General features: G+C 37.4%; 1 protein-coding gene across 4 annotated transcripts in view; it reads right to left on the bottom strand.

Annotated features, from left to right (window-relative positions):
* LOC114655663 (uncharacterized) overlaps window positions 1-20879 on the bottom strand; it is a 28611-nt gene that overhangs the window by 7714 nt on the left and 18 nt on the right. The window contains exons 1-5 of one of the 4 annotated variants that reach the window (XM_028806811.2): window positions 20742-20876; window positions 3587-4020; window positions 2365-2716; window positions 1644-1810; window positions 511-562 (exon numbers count right to left, since the gene is read on the bottom strand). In XM_028806811.2, coding sequence (XP_028662644.2) covers window positions 511-562; window positions 1644-1810; window positions 2365-2716; window positions 3587-3801 — 786 coding nt within the window. In that variant the 5' untranslated portion in view covers window positions 3802-4020; window positions 20742-20876. Of the gene's footprint in view, window positions 1-510; window positions 563-1643; window positions 1811-2364; window positions 2717-3586; window positions 4021-9723; window positions 9830-20741; window positions 20877-20879 lie in introns of those variants that run through there. The other 3 variants (XM_051930223.1, XM_051930222.1, XM_028806810.2) reach the window with 3 other exon arrangements.

Genomic DNA, 20879 nt, shown 5'->3' on the forward strand with positions numbered 1-20879 from the left:
ACCTACATATATATGTTTGGTGTCATCCTTTTCAGAATTTATCGAAACTTTAATGTGATGTTGTTAGATTTTCAGATTCTTATTCTGTTTTTAAATTATAAACTAAAAAATATCAAGAACTCACGTCCCGTGAGACGAGACATTGTGCCAAAAGATTTAACCATGCCTGGGGCCAGAAATAAAAGACAAAGAGTAGGACAGCTGCTGTACAGGCTTTTAATTGTTCGAAGCGCCGCACAAGATGTAGATCACGCGGCACGGCAGCAGCAGCAAGCCAGCAGCTCATCGAGTAAAGAGAAACTGTATTTGTTTCCCATTGTATCACCGTTTATGAGGGGGTTTTGGAGGAGCGACCATATCTCCTTGAGGTGCGTTCATCCCCTCTCTTCACAACACAAGTGGTAGAGACGCGAAGTGGCTGGCACGTAGCGCAGGCCAGGGGGGGTTGGCGAGCAAAGTGAGCAGGGGGCGAATCCCCTAGTATTTATATATAAAAAGAAGTCAACTTACAACAATTTTTACATCACTCTGCTCTTCAGCATCTTCAGAAACCGTTGTATTTCTAGCCAGGGAAGGGGAGGGAAAAAAAAAAAGAGGAAATAAATTAAAAAATGTGTTTTTCCAAAATACTACAAAAGTTTATAATTTTACATATACACACACACACATATATGAATGCAAAATATAATATTAAATAGTTGAAATGAGCAAAAACTATACACATTTTAAACACTGGCCAATATTTGCTGCATGAGAAGTTATACTTTTGGACTATTTCATATTATTTTGTTGTTCTGAAATCAGGCTCTTCTATGGTATTTATAGAAATACTACAAGGCCAAATTCTCTGAATTTTTTGCATTAGAATTTTTTGTTGTGTAGAGAATATATTCAATAAACAAACAATCTGTGGAAAACGAAAGTATGACTTACAGTTGAGGTTTAGGTATTCTAAAGACATGCATGGTGGAGAGAGACCTTGATAGAGTAAGGAAAGCCACAGACAGCTTAAAGAAATAAAGACTCTTGAAATAATGTACATCTGACATTACTGGGAAAAATAAGAATCTCTTGTTTCCTTGCATCCACAGTCTAGCATCCTCACACACATACAGATACAGTACATATGATTGATTATCAAAAGATATACAGTACAATATAATTAAATGAACCTCATGTCCATTCTATCTGTCATTGATCCAGCTTAATCAGCTGAATAGGGTTTGAGGCCTGGAGAATTATCTTCATACTGTCTGCAGAAATCAGCCCTAGACATGGGGGCTAATTAATCACAGTCCCCAATCAGGCATGCACTCAAACAAATAATAATTTAGAGTGGCCAAATAATACATATCTAAGGGGCATGGTGGTAGATGGAGACTGGACTACTCACACGGAAACTTCACATAAACAGCGTCCAGGACGAAGTTTGCATCAAGGATTAAGGGCTGCAAAGACCAACAGGGCAATCATAACTTCACATAGCCCCTTTCACTCAAACAAAGTAAAATACAGGCACAGATATAATTTAAAGCAGTGAGATAAAAATATAATAGAAAATCATTCAGATACATGATAAAACTTGAGGAAATAAATCTGTGTTTTTGTATGTTCACTGTTGTTCTTAATTAAATCCAACTTACTCTAGCTCTATTGGGGAGATAGGGATATTGTCATCCAAACACTTGTGTTTTTGGATCATCACCGATTCTTTCATTTTTCCAAAGGTCAAATTTTTCAGAGATACTTGCAAGTGGTTTTGGAATTTCTTTTCTTTCATGTTCATGCAAAATCCAAAAAGTGCTGCTTGCTGCAAATGTAAAAACAAATGTTGGAAAATGTATGCAATTACATCAAATCACTTTGGAAAAATCTGTAAGTGTAAAAGCAGAAATATGACTAAAGTAAATTCCCTATTATATAAAAACCTTTATGCATGTCAAAATAACTTATAGGAAAAAAAAACATATATGCTGGAAATAACAGTCCAGCATGGATCCTAAAAATGTGAATGTAAGGCGAGTTAATCAGCCTGCCTAAAGTCAGCTTCACAGATAATTCTGTAGTCTTTCCACCGGACTGACTAGAATAAAAGATACTGTCTGCTTGAATTTCTAAACAAGTCATGAGTGAAGGTCACAAAATATTTTTTCAGAATTGTATCTTTCTTCTAGATAATGACTTTTACACCAGCTTAGCAAGTAACAACTCCCTGTTATTTTCAGTAGATTTTTGAAACTACTGAAAAATCAGTAAAGTTTACTACCTTACAAAAGACCTTCTGACTGCATGGTACAAGATAAAAATGTAACATTTTAAACTAGTTAACATTTTTGCAAGTATGATAACATTTTTTAATCATACCTCGTACGTCAACACCATCTTCAATGGCAAATGCTTTAACCCATAATTGTTCTCCACAAAAGGAAAAGTTAAGCCCCTCCATTTTACCCGCCTCTTCTGTTCTGCCGAACTGATGGAAAACTGATGTCTGTTTTTCAGCCTTACACTTGGAGTCTTCTTTTTTTTCTTCTTCAGAGGTCTCTGTGGTAGAATGGCATCCTCTTCACTGCTCTTACTAGAACTACTTCTCCTGCTAAGATTGATCGGGCTGGCTGTGCCAAATGTGGTGCTTGCAACCCTTCTTGCTGAACATCTTTTTGGCTGTGGCACACACTGTGTGAGAAACAAGCTGCTGTCTGAATCTGAACTGTCACTGAGAAAACAAAATATAATTCTTATTGTGGGAAGCACAGCTCTATGTAGTATAATAAAGACAATCATTCACCCAATTATTACTTATGAAAGGTCCCCGAGGTCAAATATGTTTGGGATTATTAAGAAATCATAGTTTTCTTTAAAAAAATGCATATTACTAAAATTATTGCATAGGTAGAGTAACATAAGTTCTTGCTGGCATAAATGTAAGTAGTTTTATTTAGTTAAATTGTATATCAAGTGCTTAGTGCTGTGCTTCATGCGTCCAGCATTGTGGGTTTGAATACCACACTCACTTGCATTCATTGTAGACATTAAACTTTCTCTCCATATATGTGTTATTAGGTAAATTAGAAATTCCAAACTAACCCTTGTAAAGGTGTGTGTGTGTGTGTGTGACGGAGTGCCCTGGGTTGTACAGGTACCCTGCCAAGGGTAGTTTCCTTCCATGCACCTAGTACTGCCAAGATCATTTTAATATGGACAAAGCTTTCTGAAAAAAATCTGCTATGTCCAGGAGTCTTTCACAGTGTATGTGCATCCCATACCTTTTAAAAGTTGGGGATCAGACACAAACTCTTTAATTAGTGTTTTTTCATTGTTCATCTAATATTTTCTGTTATAATATTTACAAAGCTTTACTTTTCTTGTTGGAAAATTATTGAAAAAATTGTGCCAGTATTTACAAGTGATGTACAACCATTACCACCTAAATACAGTCAATGGTATGCCTTTATTTTTCTTGAGCTTGAGACCACCTTAATATTTATTTTGAAGTAAACTTCTAGTGTTGCATTCACATGAATTTAGAACAGCATTCTCTAATTCTTAAAAATAAATAAAATATTAAATAAAAATAAAAAGTTACCTCTTTGACAGATCCACAGCAGAGGATATCATATCTGACTTAGGTGTTACTATCAACAGCTGTTTTCTATCCTTAGGTGGAGTGTCCATAATGATCTCTTCACTCTCATATTGTGCATCATTTTTGGAGAGTAGCACCAAGTCATTTTGCTGTGAGGGAACCTGTCCCTCTACCATATCCAAAATCAGCGTCTCATCACTATCAATGTCATCCATAATATTACAGTCAGTTTATTCTTTATATTTCTAAAACCACCAGCTAAACAATGGTATCTGTGGTGTCTTACAGTCTTTTGGAATTTGTAAAGCAAATAATGACATCAACAATGCTGCCAAACAAAATGGAAAAGGAAAAGGTGGCAATTTCCTGGATTTTACACTAAAGAAAAAAGAAGCAAAATTCCTCAGCGAGCTGCATCTCCACCAACACTGATCCTAGGATGAAAGTAAAAGAGAGCAATTACAACCACTCCTTATGATAATATTTCCTCATTGAAAGTGTCAGGAGTGTACACCCTGAACAACTCACTGTGGCTTGATAAAGTTAACACTTAAAACTTTCAAAATAGATATTTTTATGCTTAATCTATTGTAAAAAACAGTTTTTACTTTAACCTTTTATTTTCAGTAAATTCATGTATTATTTGCAAACTTGATAAGGGATATTTGATCATTTACGTTTGCTGTAAATTTAAACAAAGAAAAATTACATTTAAATTATATTTATATTTTACATTCTCACTCCTGCCTAATCCAGGTCTCGCTAAATAAAATTAATGGTCCATTGAGTAAAAGATAATGGAAGAGCAACACCTCATTTCCATAATTATACATGTTATTGTCATATCCTGGAAAGAATGTGGATATATTTCAAGTGTCCAATAAAAGTACAATAGCTGAACAAAGCAGAAATTTCTGGCCATACAGAAATACATTTACAATAGCTGAACAAAGCAGAAATTTCTGGCCATACAGAAATACATTACTAGTTACTAAATGGAATAAAAAAAATAAAAAACTATGGTTCTGATTATAATTTGAAAAAAAAAAAAAATATGTGCTGTAAGTCAAGATTTCAATAAGCATCTATCTTACTAAACCACAGTTAATTTATGCACGGCGGATGCACCGAGGCGCATGCGCACTGCAACCTTGGCGCCCGCCCGAGAGTCAAGAGTCAAACGCACGCATGCACACTGCGGCCTTGGCGCCTGCCCAAGAGTCCAGAGTCAGTAGGCGGCACCCAAATAACACAACGTGCTGCGCCATAGCGCCCGCCTCAGAGTCAAATGCAGCGGCTTCCCAGAGTCAGTAGGTGGTGCCCAGACAACACAACCTGTGAGCGCCCAAACAACACAACCTGTACAGTCATGGATACAAACAATGAACGAAGGCGCCCACACAAAGTAATCGCTTTAGTTCAAATAGGGTTAGTGAATTAAATGGAAACTTTACCATGCCTATGACCTGTGAACTACACCTGAGGTAAAGCGTGCATGCCAGGTTGTATGGCTGCCCGGACGCGACCGCCCACACCACCGCATATACCCTCCAAGATATTTTTACTAAACGACAGTTTAATTTATGCACGGCGGACGCACCGAAGCGCATGCGCACTGCGCTGCGGTGCCCCAGAACCAAACCCAGCGGCTTCCCAGAGTCAGTAGGTGGCGCCCAAACAACACAACCTGTAAACTAAACTTGCTCTAATCCACTGTGCCAGCAGTCTGTGTGGCATGTTTGAATCACATAACGGTAATTCAGTAACAGAGAAACAAAAACGAGACCGCATGGATAAAAACAATAAACGGAGGCTCCTACAACGCGCCTCACAAACACCAGAAGCAAAGAAGTCACGGCTCCAAAACGAAACACAAAACCGAGCCCGTATGGATGAAAACAATGAACGAAGGCGCCTACAACGCGCTTCTGAAACACTACATGCAAGAGAGGCACGGATCCAAAAAGAAACTGCAGAAGGGCTACACAGTGTTGTTAAAAAGGTCAATTTAAGCTGACTCCGTTGGATAAGTAAAAGCTTTATAGAATGCATTCGATCCTACAATAGTTCATTTGCCTTTGCATCTACCGGGGTAAATATCAAGCCACCACTTGGGAATGGCCCATACTGCTTTCACATGTGTGGACAAATATTGCATCGGATTGGAACAGTGCACCCTGTGCCAAATCACCACCGCAAATGTGCCCAAATGTACGTGTTAGATCTAGATGACGCAGTTTATCAACGAATGAACCTTCCTAAAAACAAGCAATACACAGAGCTAATAATGAGAAACGTAGCTGAAGTCATAAACAATCACCCATTAGCAAACTCTATAAAAATGCTACATGAGGTTGGAAAAGAAGCCAATACAAAAGTAGGGGCGGACGGTGTGGCACCAACTAAAATTGCCGTAGTGCTAATAAAGGACAAAGAACAGGATCCGAGACGATACAATGTTCCCATCGTTAATGAAGTGGCAATTGTGTCTCAAAGTAAAGACGGTGAGCCTCCGTTTCACCGCAAAAAGAAGCCGCTTTAGTACAAATATGTTTATTTAATTAATTGAACTTTCCCAGGACGCACCCACCCTCCATGATATTTCATCCCTCCAAGTATCGAGCTCAACGATTTGTAATAAAACCGAGCCTGTAGTTCCCAGAGTCAGTGCGTGGCGCCCAAACACCACAACCTGTAAACTACACCTGCTCTAATCCACTGTGCCAGCAGTCAGTGTGTGTAAGTTGGATTATGCTTCCTAACAGTAAACGACTTCTAACTAACGACACAGCCACAGAACAACAAAGACGAGACCGCATGGATAAAAACAATACACGGAGGCTCCTACGACGCGCTTCAAACACACCAGAAGCAAAGACGTCACGGCTCCACAATGAAAGAGCTCAACTAACGGAAACAGAACCAGATGAGTCACAACTCCAAAAAGAAACCTCTTTAGTACAAATATGTTTATTTAATTTAATGAACTTTCCCAGGACGCGCCCACCCTCCATAATGTTTCATCCCTCCAAATATCGAAGGGAAGAGAAAGTGATTGCCATTCTTGGATTTGCGATTCTTTCGAGAATCGCGGGCTTGCTGGTGTTTAGCAGAAGTGTAAAAAAGAAAAGAAAAAAAAAAGACATAATTGGAACTGTGCTGTGGTTCGAAGTCAACAATTAAATATTAAATACCTACCCTGAATAAAAATTATACAAAACAGAAATTGAAAGAAATGTAAATTAGTTTAAAGACATTTTATTATTATATTAATAAACATAATTTTCTGCTGCAGAAGTTTTTGTTTGACTGGTTTACATAGTATTTGTTCAAAGAGTGAAGGAATGAATTCAGTCGTGCACTACTTTTTAATTACATTATTATATTTTTCTTCTTCACGATGCATAAAAAATATATAAATATTTAAGAATGTCTGCTAATAAAAGCAGGTACATAGATACATTAACATTAGATGAAATTTAGAGTTTGTTAACATGTTTATTTTTCTGAGAGGATGTGCCCTGTATGCATCTAATGCAGAAACTGGCAGAACATGCAACCATGTGTTTGCCCTAATCAATTCTGAACCATAGAGGTAATATAGGCAGGTGGCCATGGTGTTTTTTTCTCCCCATGGTAGATGGAATGGAAGCATAGTATGTGCTATCTAAAATCATTAGGTTCATTTTCTTAGGGGAGCTGACAGAAGTCAATGTCCCCAGTACAGGATTCAATCTAGGACTCAAGCAAAATGGCACTTATTTTAATGACAGTAATATTGTATTATTTATAGAAAGATTGCCAACAAATCCCAATATAACGTACATCTCTGCCTTGCCGCTTGATCCACTACTATTGTTTTTTGACAAATTTAAATCTGAATTTGTCCATAACTCATGATGTTACACACAGACAACTGGCAATGCTACTATGATGATTGAAAACTCTGTCTAAAAGCTTTGATCATGAAGGTATGCACAAAGCACTTTATCTCCAGTTCCTTGGGGAGTATCTCTTTTTCCCCATCTAAAATACAAGTTAAAGGCCTTCTTGTAGAAACCATAGAAAGAAAAATATACAAATTTCACAGAGTTAAAACAGAAACTGAAAACCTCATCATATGCTTAATGCTGTGCTACTCATAGCATTGCTCTTCACAGAGTTTTGCAGCACTGCTCTGTGTCCAAAGAGTTCATTTATAGATCATCACAGTCCATTATAGCACAGGCTTGTAAATGAAGCAGATTGCAGCTTGCATTTAATGTGGTGTCTACAGTCCCAAAACAATAATTGTCCACTCCATAACAGAAACCAACAGATACTATAAGAAATTTTACAAACTATGCAAAACACAATTGGGTAGTAAAACTTTTTTTTTTTTTTTTTACATTAAGCATGGCATTTCCTTCAGGTACATGATACTGCATATCAGCATGTTCTGCATTCTCATAATATTTTGCATAAAGATGTCCCTTCTAGTATCTGTCAAGCATCCTCACTTAATTTCCAGCAATGACAATCAGCATGTGTGTGTGTTTTGCACGAAAATTTCTGCAGAATAAACTATATTGGTGACAATTTTCAGGACCTAAATTAGTAAGGTGTCTGGGTCTGAAACATGTACTAATTAACAGGTAGCAAGGTGCTCATGATTTTCCTATTGAGTGGCTAAGGCAATAGAGAAAAATTGGTTTGTGTAATTTAATTTTAAAATGCAATAATCATTTAGAATATTAAACCTAAAAATAGACTTAGTAAACAATGGTGTTTACGATTACTGAATTTGTATGCGAGAAAGAATTTCAATGTTCTGCTGACCTACAGAAATGAAACAAACTAAACTGACAGAGAGCAATGCCTATATTGCCTTCTGCTCATTTGTCTTTAACTAAAAATTGTAGCCCTTGTGCCGAAGAGTGCCAATAACAAGCTGGCACATAAGCAATTTAACTAAATGAGCAAAAGATAAATTTACTTAACCCATGCAAGTTAACATTACCATTAAAGCAAAAGCAATGACAGGCTTGTATGTAGTACAAGGTTAAAATATTCAAAGCAAATGCATTACCTTCCACATATATTTTGAGAGTTCAGTCAAAATGTATGCTTATTTCTTATGCTGAATTCAGACTTAAGACAAAATTGAACACATACAGAAAGTTAAATTTTAATTCTATGTGTTCCGCTATCCCCCATAAGTAGTGGGACAATTGACAATAACCAGGTGAGTGGAGAAAAACAAAACCAGCACATTCTGCTTCACCAACATAAGTATCAACAATGAATCACAGGTATACAGTAATTATTCACTGCAGATATTTGGCTCCTTATTTTACTGTTCTGTATACCATACTTCTCATTCTAGAAAGATACATGCAGTATATTTTTCATGTACCAAAAACTCCCAGCTATGCTAGAAATACTGTATATACCACAAATTGTCATTACAAAGTCTTGCAGTTTCCATCATGATCAGCAATCTCCCTGTCCCCAGCCAAACTCTGTACCACTAATGTTTCACTGCATTAACTCTATAAAGTACTTGTTAGCCTTTTATATTTGTCTCCCTGATGCCAGTACAACAGCATTATTTCCACATTCTCGTCATTTTTGCTAATTATGTTTTTATCCACGGGATTGTATCTGTTCTGTTGTATGGAATATGTTCAAGAGTCAATGTTTTCTTCTGTACAATCGTTATTCTTCTGGCATGCAACATATCTTATTTATTTAATCCTTCTAATCTGCTTTCTGGTAAGCACCACCACTCTTATGGATACTTTAAAAAAGTGAATATGAAAACAGAGGTTAGTCTTTTGTTTGATGATCTCTATGATGTTAAAAAAAATTGTTAAAAGCAGAGAAAAGATTATTGCATGATTTGCATTTTAAGTAATTTAAGAATATTGGAATTTAATGATCAGTTCAAGTTGTTTTTGGAAAAACAAGTTTTCATGTTGATGCAGATGCTGTACAAGTTTTCTTTGTGTCAGATATGCACAACTTAGTTTGCTTTGTCTGAGAAAATTCAGCTGTCTGCTCTAACCTACAGCATGGTCAAACTTGTGTTTTAATGTAGTTGTAGGTAGAAACTTATGTTAATTATGAAAAAAGTGTCATTCTTGCAATGGTTACACCTTCTGCCTCACAGCTCCAGACCTTTCAGGTACAGACCGTTCACCGTCTGTGTGGAGTTTTCAGCTTCTCCTTGTGGCCCTTCAATTTCCTTCCATAACTAGACAAAAAAAAATAGATTTACTGTATTAGAAACTCTAAATTCTCACTGTATGGCTGCGTGTACACGTCTTCCAAAAACTTGGTGCAAAACGACAAATTACAAATGACTGTAAAATGAATAATGACATACATTTCAAAATGCTGGTATGAAATGTTCATTCAACAAAATTAACAACGTTGCCAAATTTAAATTGAACAATATAGGCAATAATATTTCATTTATCTGCTTTCTAACACTCAGTTCATGTTTGCGACAAGATGGTGTCTATTTTGGAAGAGAACCTAACCTGGATTGGGTGCCAGTTCACTAGAGCACTCACACATTGCTAATTCTGAATGGCCAATTAACTTACCATCCTGTAATGGCTCCTGTTGGTGAACTACAATCTGAGAAGAAGTGCCTATTACATTGTTGATTTTTATTGAGCACAGCATAATGTTAGCTGATGAGAATTCACTGTCCTCATTGTGTGTTTACGTACTGCACCAACTAACTGGCATCCAATTTTAAGTTGCATCAACCTATCTATCCACCCATCTTCTCAACCTGTTTATCTAGGGCAGGAGTGTGAAAAAGCTGAAGTACATCAGGCACAAGGCAGGAGCAACACCTGGACTGGGTGCCAGTCCACCACATGGTGAACACACACACACACTCATAGGCCAAGCATCACTAATCCACCTAACCTGCATGTCTTTGGACTGTGGGAGAAAATCATAGCACCTAGAGGAAAACCACATGCACATGAGTAAAACAAGCTTACTGCATGCAGAAGCACCAGAGACTCCTTGTTGCAAGGCAGCAGGACTAAACTGTCTGAATTATAATTTGAAAATAAATATACATTTTGGCAAAGCGCTAGGCACAGTTGTACATTCTTCTGAAATTGCTTTATTACACTTACATAAAAATTATACTTCAATTAATTTCCATTCTTAAGAATTAAGAAGAATTTAACACACACAAACATCAGGGGCCAATTTAGCACTTACAATACACCTGAACATGTTCACTACTTTGAGATGACATTTGGCTACATGGGACTAACATTACATAATATTAGTTGCATCATGGATAGCCTCCGATGACTCTGAAATTCAAATATATTTTCTGGCAATCAGTGTCCTGTTTAAGGTCTACAAAATAGGACAGCTGCAATGAAGCCCCCAACACTACTGCAGCACATTTGCTCAGGGTTTAAAAGGCAATGTCTCGTTTTTCACCATAATGATATTTAGTAGACAGTTGGCTTATATTTATTAACAATTAATGGTGCATGCTTGAATACATAGCAGTGGCTAGTATTATCCAAGTGTTACATCATATGTTCCATCTAAAAAAATCATGTCAGAATAAAGTTTATTTAAATGTCACACTATAAAAAGCATAATTCTTTATTACCTGCACAACTTAACCACTATTTTCCCTCCACAAATGCATGCAACATTTTGTCCAATAAATGAGTAACCCTAATATCACTTTAGTCTTCTGACACATTTGTTTACTTAAAAAGAGGTAGGATATATTTCTTATTTATGACCAATTACAGCACTCATGGTTGAATGGCTCTTAAGGAAATGATTGACAGCTTTTGTCACATTTCAATGCATTTTTGTCGACTAGTATGTTTGGTGGCCATTGTTCTACTTTACGCAGGCTATTTGATCCATTTGTGTATTAGAGAACAACAATTTCACACATTCAGTATATCTGGCAAAGTATTAAAATTTTACAAGATTCTGCATTAAATGATTCCCATTTTGAGCAAAACTGTTTTAAAAGTCTTATAATGGAATGATTTTTTGCCTGGATAAAAAACAAACGGTGAGAATTAAAATACTGCTACCAATGCATTCATAAAATAAACTAGTTTCTGGTTTAAGTGGGTATTTACAGTAACGTTCAACAAAACCCATATAATTTTTGTGAATGTGTATTTTGAATACATTTAAAATGGGCACTCATTTTCCATTCCAGCAGGCTTTGTGCACAATTAACATTTCCACAAACTGGAATGGATAGCTGTCTAAATCCTAATGGATTTAGATGCTCCTTCCATAGCACACATAATTTAATAACCTGATATTAAAGAATAGGAATATACCATCTTTTCTTCTTATGAGCCTAAAGGGAGGCATAATATTGACTGAATATTTGATTGAATATGGGCCTATTCATAAAATGTCTGTGTTTTCTTTTAATTAACTAATTACATGTTCAGTTGTACGAAAGCACAACAGGTTATTACTTTATCTAGGTATACCAATAAATGCTGGAGGGGAGGGCTCTTACTTGTGGGATTTCCTTTTCCACATTGAAAAATTATTTCTCTTTTTCCACCTGTAACAACTATGTTTACATCGTTAATATAGCCATTGGTGTACACTACTGTCTTGCATTGTTATTGGTGAAATAGGTGTATGAAAGATAGATAGATACTTTATTAATCCCAAGGGGAAATTCACATACTCCAGCAGCAGCATACTGATAAAGAATAGTATTAAATTAAAGAGTGATAACAATGCAGGTAAAACAGACAATAACTTTCCATAATGTTAACGTTTCCCCCCCCCCGGGTGGAATTGAAGAGTCGCATAGTGTGGGGGAGGAACGATCTCCTCATTCTGTCAGTGGAGCAGGACAGTGACAGCAGTCTGTCACTGAAGCTGTTCCTCTGTCTGGAGAGGATACTGTTCAGTAGATGCAGTGGATTCACCATGATTGACAGGAGCCTGCTGAGTGCCCGTCGCTCTGACACTGATGTCAAACTGTCCAGCTCCATGCCAACAATAGAGCCTGCCTTCCTCACCAGTTTGTCCAGGCATGAGGCGTCCTTCTTCTTTATGCTGCCTCCCCAGCACACCACTGCGTAGAAGAGGGCACTCACCACAACCGTCTGATAGAACATCTTCAGCATCTTATTGCAGATGTTGAAGGACACCAGCCTTCTAAGGAAGTATAGTCGGCTCTGTCCTCTCATGCACAGAGAATCAGTATTGGCAGTCCAGTCCAATTTATCATCCAGCTGCACTCCCAGGTATTTATACAGTAGGTCTGCAACCTCTGCACACATTCACCTCTGATGATCACGAGGTCCAGGAGGGGCCTGGGTCTCCTAAAATCCACCACCAGCTCCTTGGTTTTGCTGGTGTTCAGGTGTAGGTAGTTTGAGTCGCACCATTTAACAAAGTCCTTGATTAGGTTCCTATACTCCTCCTCCTGCCCACTCCTGATGCAGCCGACGATAGCAGTGTCATCAGCGACCTTTTGCAAGTGGCAGGACTCTGAGTTGTATTGGAAGTCCGATGTATATAGGCTGAACAGGGCCGGAGAAAGTACAGTCCCCTGCAGCGCTCCTGTGTTGCTGACCACAATGTCAAACCCGAGACGCACATACTGAGGTCTGTCTGTAAGATAGTCCACGATCCATGCCACCACGTATGATTCTACTCCCATCTCTGTCAGCTTATCACTAAGAAGCCGATGTTGGATGGTGTTGAATGCGCTAGAGAAGTCCAGAAACATAATTCTTACATACAGACGTAAAGTATTCTTTGTTAATTTAAACCTTCTAATAGGTAACTATTTTTCACCAATCAGACCTTACAATCAAGCAGACACACGTTTATAGCTGAAATACTTAGAAGATAATTGTTCAATTCTAACTCTTCAGCAACATTTTATTAATGCACAGCATGTACATATGACTATTTATAGTTACATTATGAGCATCAATAGACTTCAGGCTCAGATTTTAAATCCAAGTTCATCCATTCATTTTTGGAATCTGTCCTTAACAGGGCTGGAGAATTGGAGCACCAAGCACACTAACTCTGGACAGTGTGCCAATCTTTTGCAGGTCACATTCACTATTTATTCTAACAACAATATCTTTATGATGTAGAAACTAGTGCTGGGCGGTATGATCAAAATTCTATATCACGGTATTTTTCAAAATTATACCGGTTTCACGGTATTCAACAGTATTTTTTTCCCCATGCAATAGTGGATGTTAACCACATTTTCCACTGCAATTACTGCAGTAGATTGGCTAAGAATAACCTGTTCCATTGTCATGAGAATTGTGCATTGTAAAAGAAAACATTTTAATGTGCACACAAGTATTAATACAGGTTTGCATGGCCTAATAAGGTGATAGTTTTCAAGGGGGTGGCACTAATGAAGAGAAGGAATCACATTGCATGACAGTTGCAGTCAAAATTTAGAACCTTTTTATTGAACAAATTTTGCAAACAATTTAAACTATAAATTTGACAACATATTTTCAACCATCCAAAGAGGCATTTAGACTTAGTAAAATATCCAGAGGTGCTTGTCAAAAGTTGTATTGCACTGTATATGTCTTATAAAAGGAATAAATAGTAAATATTTTTTGTAAACCAACTACGCTTTCTGTTAATGTTAACAATCTCTGTCCACTGACATGTTAGCTATATTGATTGGAATGCCGTTGGTTATCTCAATCCACCGCTTGCTTTTTTTGTCGTAGGCAGTCCTCTAGCAAATGCGTCTACAAGTAACGTCTGACTTGAGTGTCCTCTAGCTTTTTCAGTTTTACCTGAGGACATGGAGGGTGCCAATCTTAGTTCCATACATTTATGGTACTCCAAAGCATGTTTATGGCTAAGGTGGTGCACAAATTGCTTGTGATGCCACCTCTGGTGACAACTTTAGCTCGACAGCATTTGCAGTAAATAGTTGTTTGGTCCACATCTGACCTTTTAAAGCCAAAATATCTCCAGACAACAGACACGGCTCCTTTTTTCGGCAAAAGTTCTTCTGTGTCATCATGTTTAACTTTATTGTCTGCTACAGCTTCAGTTTCGGAATGTTCTCTGTCCATTTTCACTGTGCAATACCTCCACTAACACATGTACTCCGTTGCATGCGTGTTTAGTGGTGTAGCAGTGAAAAAGGTACCCCTTAAACAGTTTCCCACTGCCTCACGTTCTGAACATTTTTTAGGCTATTTAAACCGGTATTGTGGTATGGATTTTTCTTATATCATAACAGAAATAAAAAATGGTTTTCGGTATGAAACGGTCTACCTCCCAGCACTAGTGGAAACCACGTAAAACCCAAGCAAACAACAGAATAATATGTAGATACTAAACTGACTGTGAATAAACCAGAATTTAAACCTAGGATACCCAGAGCTCTGAGGCAAAAGTATTGCCCACTGGGACACCATTGCTACCTTGAAATTTTCTTATCCAAGATACGTCTAACGGAAAAAAAACAAGTAAAAAAATGTCAAAATAAAAGGATATTACTTCAACAAAATATAAGAAAATGTATGTTAGGTTAATTAGCAACAATGTGTTCATTCTGTTTGAGTACTGTTTATACACTGCAACAAAATGGTGCCTCTTCCAATGTGGGTTTTTACTTTGCACCCTATGCAACTAGGTTAGTATTTGGCTTGCCACAAGCCTGAATTGAATAACTAGGCATAAAATGGATGGATGGATTGGATTCTTTAGACTTCAAATTAAGAAAATCACAGAGTAAGTTTAGATAATCTTCCCTAATGATCATTAACACTAAAAACATAAGAAAAAGTGCATTCAGGACATGATCAGGCAGACATAGATGCATTTTTTAATTACTCAAATATCATTCCACTCTTAATACATTAATTATTTAAAATTTTAGGCATGCCTTTCTTGATGTTATAAGAGGAGTGTAGGACTTATTTAAACAACCAAACAGTTGACTAAAATGTACTTTTGAAAATGAAAGGTAACTGTTTTTACCAATATCAAGATCAACTCTGTTGGATTCAGGAAAGGACAATCGTTATTATATAGTTTGTCTTATTGCTGATATTTTAAATTGAAACAAATTATGTGTTTGAAAGACATGAGTACAGCTAAAGATATGTAGCAGAAAAAAAATTAATAAAATAGCAAAGGGTTATTAGGATTAAATACCGTACTAGCAAAGGCTTTTCTGCATCCAAAGACAGTAACACCTCTGGTAAGAGTCGAATGCAGTTATCTATTTACAATGCTACACAGATTAGGATTTTCTCAATTATATTTGTACTAGGGGGCTTCGCTCGCCAACCCCTGGTGTTGGGTAACCCGAAATACATTGATGTATGTATGAGATATACTGGAGTGTAAAGGTGTAGATGACGAACAAAGGAAGTAAAGAACCCATAGCATGGCACATTAGAAAGATTTATTGGAATATTTCTTTATACACAACATTTGTAGTAAAGATGGTGTGTTGTCCTTGAATGAGTTTTCCTTGGTATGGAGTATCTACAACTTTAACTTTAATGTCAGATGAACGCCGAACTCTTGAGAAGGCTACATAAAGTTGTCCATGTCCAAGTACAGGCTCAGAGAGGTATATGCCAACTCTGTCCATGGTTTGTCCTTGGGATTTGTTGATTGTCATGGCAAATGCAGGTTTAATGGGAAATTGGCATCGCTTAAGTATAAAGGGTAATTCCAGGTCAGAACTTGTACGGTCAACTGTAGGAATCAAAACAGTATTCTTAGAATGTGATCCTGTAAGTACTTTTGTAGACTTAGCTAATGGGTGACTGTTTATGACTTCAGCGACGTTTCTCATTATCAGCTCTGTGTATTGCTTGTTTTCAGGAAGGGTCATTCGTTGATAGATTGTGACATCTGGATCTAACACGTAGATTTGTGCATAGTTGCGTTCGTGATATGGTTCAGGGTGCACTGTTCCAATCCGATGTAATACTTGTCCACATACGCGAAAACAGTATGGGCCATTGCCAGCTGGTGGCCTGATATTTACCCCGGTAGATGCAAAAGCAAATGAACTACTGTAGGATCCAATGCAGTCCATAAAGTTTTTACTTTCGGGTACATTGTTAGTTAGAAGCTTCCGTAGATATTCAGGAAAGTCATCTAAAGGAGGCAGTCTAACCTGACCCTTTTGACAACAACGTGTAAACTCATTAGTTGTAGTGCCAGTTGTTTCTTCAGGGAAGTTAAGTGAATGACAATGACAGCAAATGATATTCATTAATCCTAATGAATGTTCATTAATAGTGGACTCATTACAGAATGCGTTGTCAGCTAATTGGCGGAATTGTTTAGCGGCTGTTTGTCGTTCCTTTCTTTGCCGTTTATGTATTGCCTCTGCTGTTTGAGAGTTGAGTTGTAGGCGCCTGCTTTCATTAATTGTATTTAGGCGGGCTCGTTTCTGTATGTCTGTCAGTTGAGATGTTTCGTTTTGGAGCTGTGACTCCTTTGGTTGCGTTGTTTGAGAAGCGCGTTGTAGGCGCCTGTGTTCATTGTTTTTATCCAGGCGGGCTCATCTTTGAACCCGTGCCTGCTTTGCTTCCGCAGTTTCAGATGCGCGTTATAGGCATCCATGTTTATTGTACTTGTCCATGCGGGCTCGTTTTTGTAGCTCCGTTAGTTGAGCTGGATCGTTTTGGAGCCGTGACCGTGACTCCATTAGTTATCCGTTGTCTACCGTTAGTAATATGGATAATTACACTTACTGTTAATACGGAGCGTTTTCTGTGGTTGTACTGTTAATAATGCATCACTGTAATGTGATTCACATATGCTATATGGTTTGAACGTGTGAGGATGCTGAACGTTTAATACGGAGAGTTCGTTTATTCTTATTACCCGGACCATGCTGTGTAGTGTGGACGTTTAGTTCAGAAGCGCGTTGTAGGCGCCTGCACCTTTCGTACTTTCTCGCGCCTTCCGTACTATCTTTGTGGACTCCGTAGTGTCTTCCGTTTGACTCTGGGGTGCAGTGCAGAATCCTCTTTTCTGTGTGGCGTTAGTTGAGCTATTTCGTTATTGAGCCGTGACTCCTTCGTTAGTTGAGCTCTTTCGTTTTTTGAGCCGTGACTCCTTCGTTCGCGGTGGATCAGACTTCGCTTGCGGTTTATGAGACGCGCGCTGTAGGCGCCTGCGCACTATGTCTCCTGCGTCCATCGCCGTGTACCTGGGTCCGTGCCTTCCGGTTTACCATTCTTGGTTAGTAATATGGATGGATTAAACTACTTCATACTAATTTACAAGCCTCAGTCTGCATTAATAACACAAACTCAGACTACCTCAAATCAGGATGAGGTACTCAACAAGGATGCCCACTATCACCAATGCACCTTGTGTCAGCCAATCGAGCCATTAGCTATACATTTCCAAAAGAAAGCAGAGATAAAAGGGATTATCAGAGAAGGACTTGAACAGAAAATATCATTAGATACAGATGATGATGCTTTATATATCAGATCCACAATCATCTATACAATTAATCTTAGACATGTTAGGAGAAATTTCCAAAAGAATTGTGGTTTCTAAATTAATCTGAATAAAAGTGTACTTTTCCATGTCAATTCTCTGGCACATCATATTATTATTCATTCCGAAAATCAAAACGTTCTCAATATTTTGGCATAAACCCCATAAGTAAATATAACTATCTTTTCCCCTATAATTTTTGAAGTACTATGGATAAAATCAAACAAGATGTTAACAGATGGTCTGCCCTCCATCTCACATTAAATGAACACCCTCCCTAAGCTGCAATACCTATTTCAGAGTGTCCTTATATACATAAACAGATCATTCTTTAAAAAAATAGATTCAATTAGAACATCAATATCTGGAATGAAACAGTCATATCAAAAAGGTGACTGTACAAAGATCTAATGCAGAAGGAGGCATGGTGCTACCTAACTTTCAGTTTTACTACTGGGAACCAAATATATGCAGAATAAAATTTTAGTAATCAGCAGAAATTCATGAATTCACAGCAGCCTGTCTTGCAATGACAAACACATTCTGTTCTAAATCTTCCTTGTATGCACTGCTTTGTGCTCCAATCAACAGTAACTACCTCCAATTTACCAGAAATCCAGTCAACTACCAATTATTTAAAATATGGAACACTTAAAATATGGAACCAATGCAAGATGCATTTGAAGGTGGAAAAGCTATCTGTTCTTCTTTTTCTGCCTTCTCAAACAAACCCATTGTTTAACTTATAGACAATGCTGGGAGGTGAGACACATAGAGATCACTTTATAGACAACATATTTGTATTTTATAAACAATTACAATCAAAATGTAACTTTCCAGCTACACACTTACTTCCTATATACAAATCAGACATTCTGTTAAAAGAAATCTACCAAACCCACCACATTTCACACCCATATCAATTTCAGAGGCCAAACTGGTTAGTTATGCTGAAGATTCAGACAGCATTTCAACAATATATAAAACAATTTAAAAAAAATGTACCTTTCAAAGATCTTAGGGAATGGTGGAAAAGGGGCCTTTTATCTTGTTTAAAATTGTCCACAAGACCCAACTTGAGAGGGCTGCCATCTAATTTCAGCATCCCTTGGTCATTTGCTCTGGGAATGTATTAAATTAACATTGTTTTGAGCAAAAATCTTTGAACACTTCACAGACCGACTCAGTGTTACAATCACTGCTAATCCATTAACAGTGATATCTGGTGTACTCCCAGATGGCATTAAAGTGCATAAGGGTAAGCTGATGGTAATAGACTACTCATCACTCTACTACCACGTAACTTGTCTTGCTTAACTCGAAGATTCCAATGCACCATCCATAACTCAACTGATGTTCAATATTATCTTAAAATAGAGAAAATTAAATTCTCTCTTGCAGAATATGTAGAATTTTTTTAAAACATGGAAAGAATTCATTAATGCTATTTTAAACTATGCATGATGAGTCTATGATCGACTCTCTCCTATTATGATTCATTTTATTATATTTAAAAAAAAAAGTGTTTTTTTTTTGCTCTTGCTCTGCTTGAATATTGTTTTGCTTCTTTCTTTTTTATACTGTTTATTCATTTTGAAGTAAATGGATGTATCTGTTATTGTTAAATAATTGATTCAGTAGCATGCAATTGTAATGTTCTGTTTTTTTTTTTTTAAATAAAAGTAAAAATGGAATACATTTTAAAACACTAAACACCTGTAACTTTTCATTAACCATACATTAATGCTACATAAATGTAATAATTTACAGGGAAACTTGAATTGTAATAAACCAAAGCCAAAATTACCATACTGCGTACACTATTGACACTTTCAAAATTCCATTAATAGTGTGGTGTGATGGACATTTTCTTGTTTCTTACTCCAATTTTTAACTACCTAAAATAGGTCTCTACAGTGCAGAGGAGTATCTGGACTAGTCTCGGTGTGGTGCTTTTTCCAAAGAATAACGGGCAACTCCACATTGCCAGAGTAGGTTTCCAAATGTGCAGCGCCAGTACCTGCCAAGCCCCAGTTGCGGCAGTTTTGTTTCCACGTGTGATGATTAAGTTTACTGTTAGTTTCAAGTTGACCCTGCGTGTGTGAGACATCACAGGTGAGAGTGCCCCGTGATGAACTGATGCCTTGCCCAGTGCCACCACCATTGAATCGGGCTCACCGCGATCCTGAACGGGATTAACCAGATTTCATAATATTATGCTAATAATCCATTTAAAATAGGAAGCTGACTGTCTCGGCTTCACTGTGTGTAAGGCACAAATACGTGTTGCCATGTTCCCATCGCAGAAAGCGATTTACAATAACAGGCAGATATCATAAGGCAGCAAAAATGTCAACCAAAAAAAACAGGTAAATTAACCAGCACATGTCATGTATAACTATAAGGAAACTCCGCGAAATCTCACACAGGCACGTCAACAACTTGCGAACTCTACGCATTCCAACCCAGTATTGTGGAGCTCCGAAAAGGTGCAGTACAAGACATACTAAGTATTTTATTACGATTCTGTACTACTGTCGATCAAAGTATCAACGGAATATAACGCAATAACCATAATTTTAAGACCTTTAGTGGCAAGGAGAAAACCCAAACTCTAAGCGAAGATAGGATTAATACTCACGCGTTGTTTTAATGCGGGTAGCAGACACATTCATAAAGTTTTGTATACCACTGGTTATGTTCCCAAATTGTCGAACCCACAACTAGTAAAAGACAATACAATGCCTGTAGACCACATCTACACTTTTCTTCTTTTACT

This window comes from Erpetoichthys calabaricus, chromosome 8 (assembly GCF_900747795.2).
Source record: "Erpetoichthys calabaricus chromosome 8, fErpCal1.3, whole genome shotgun sequence".
Taxonomy (NCBI): Eukaryota; Metazoa; Chordata; class Cladistia; order Polypteriformes; family Polypteridae; genus Erpetoichthys; species Erpetoichthys calabaricus.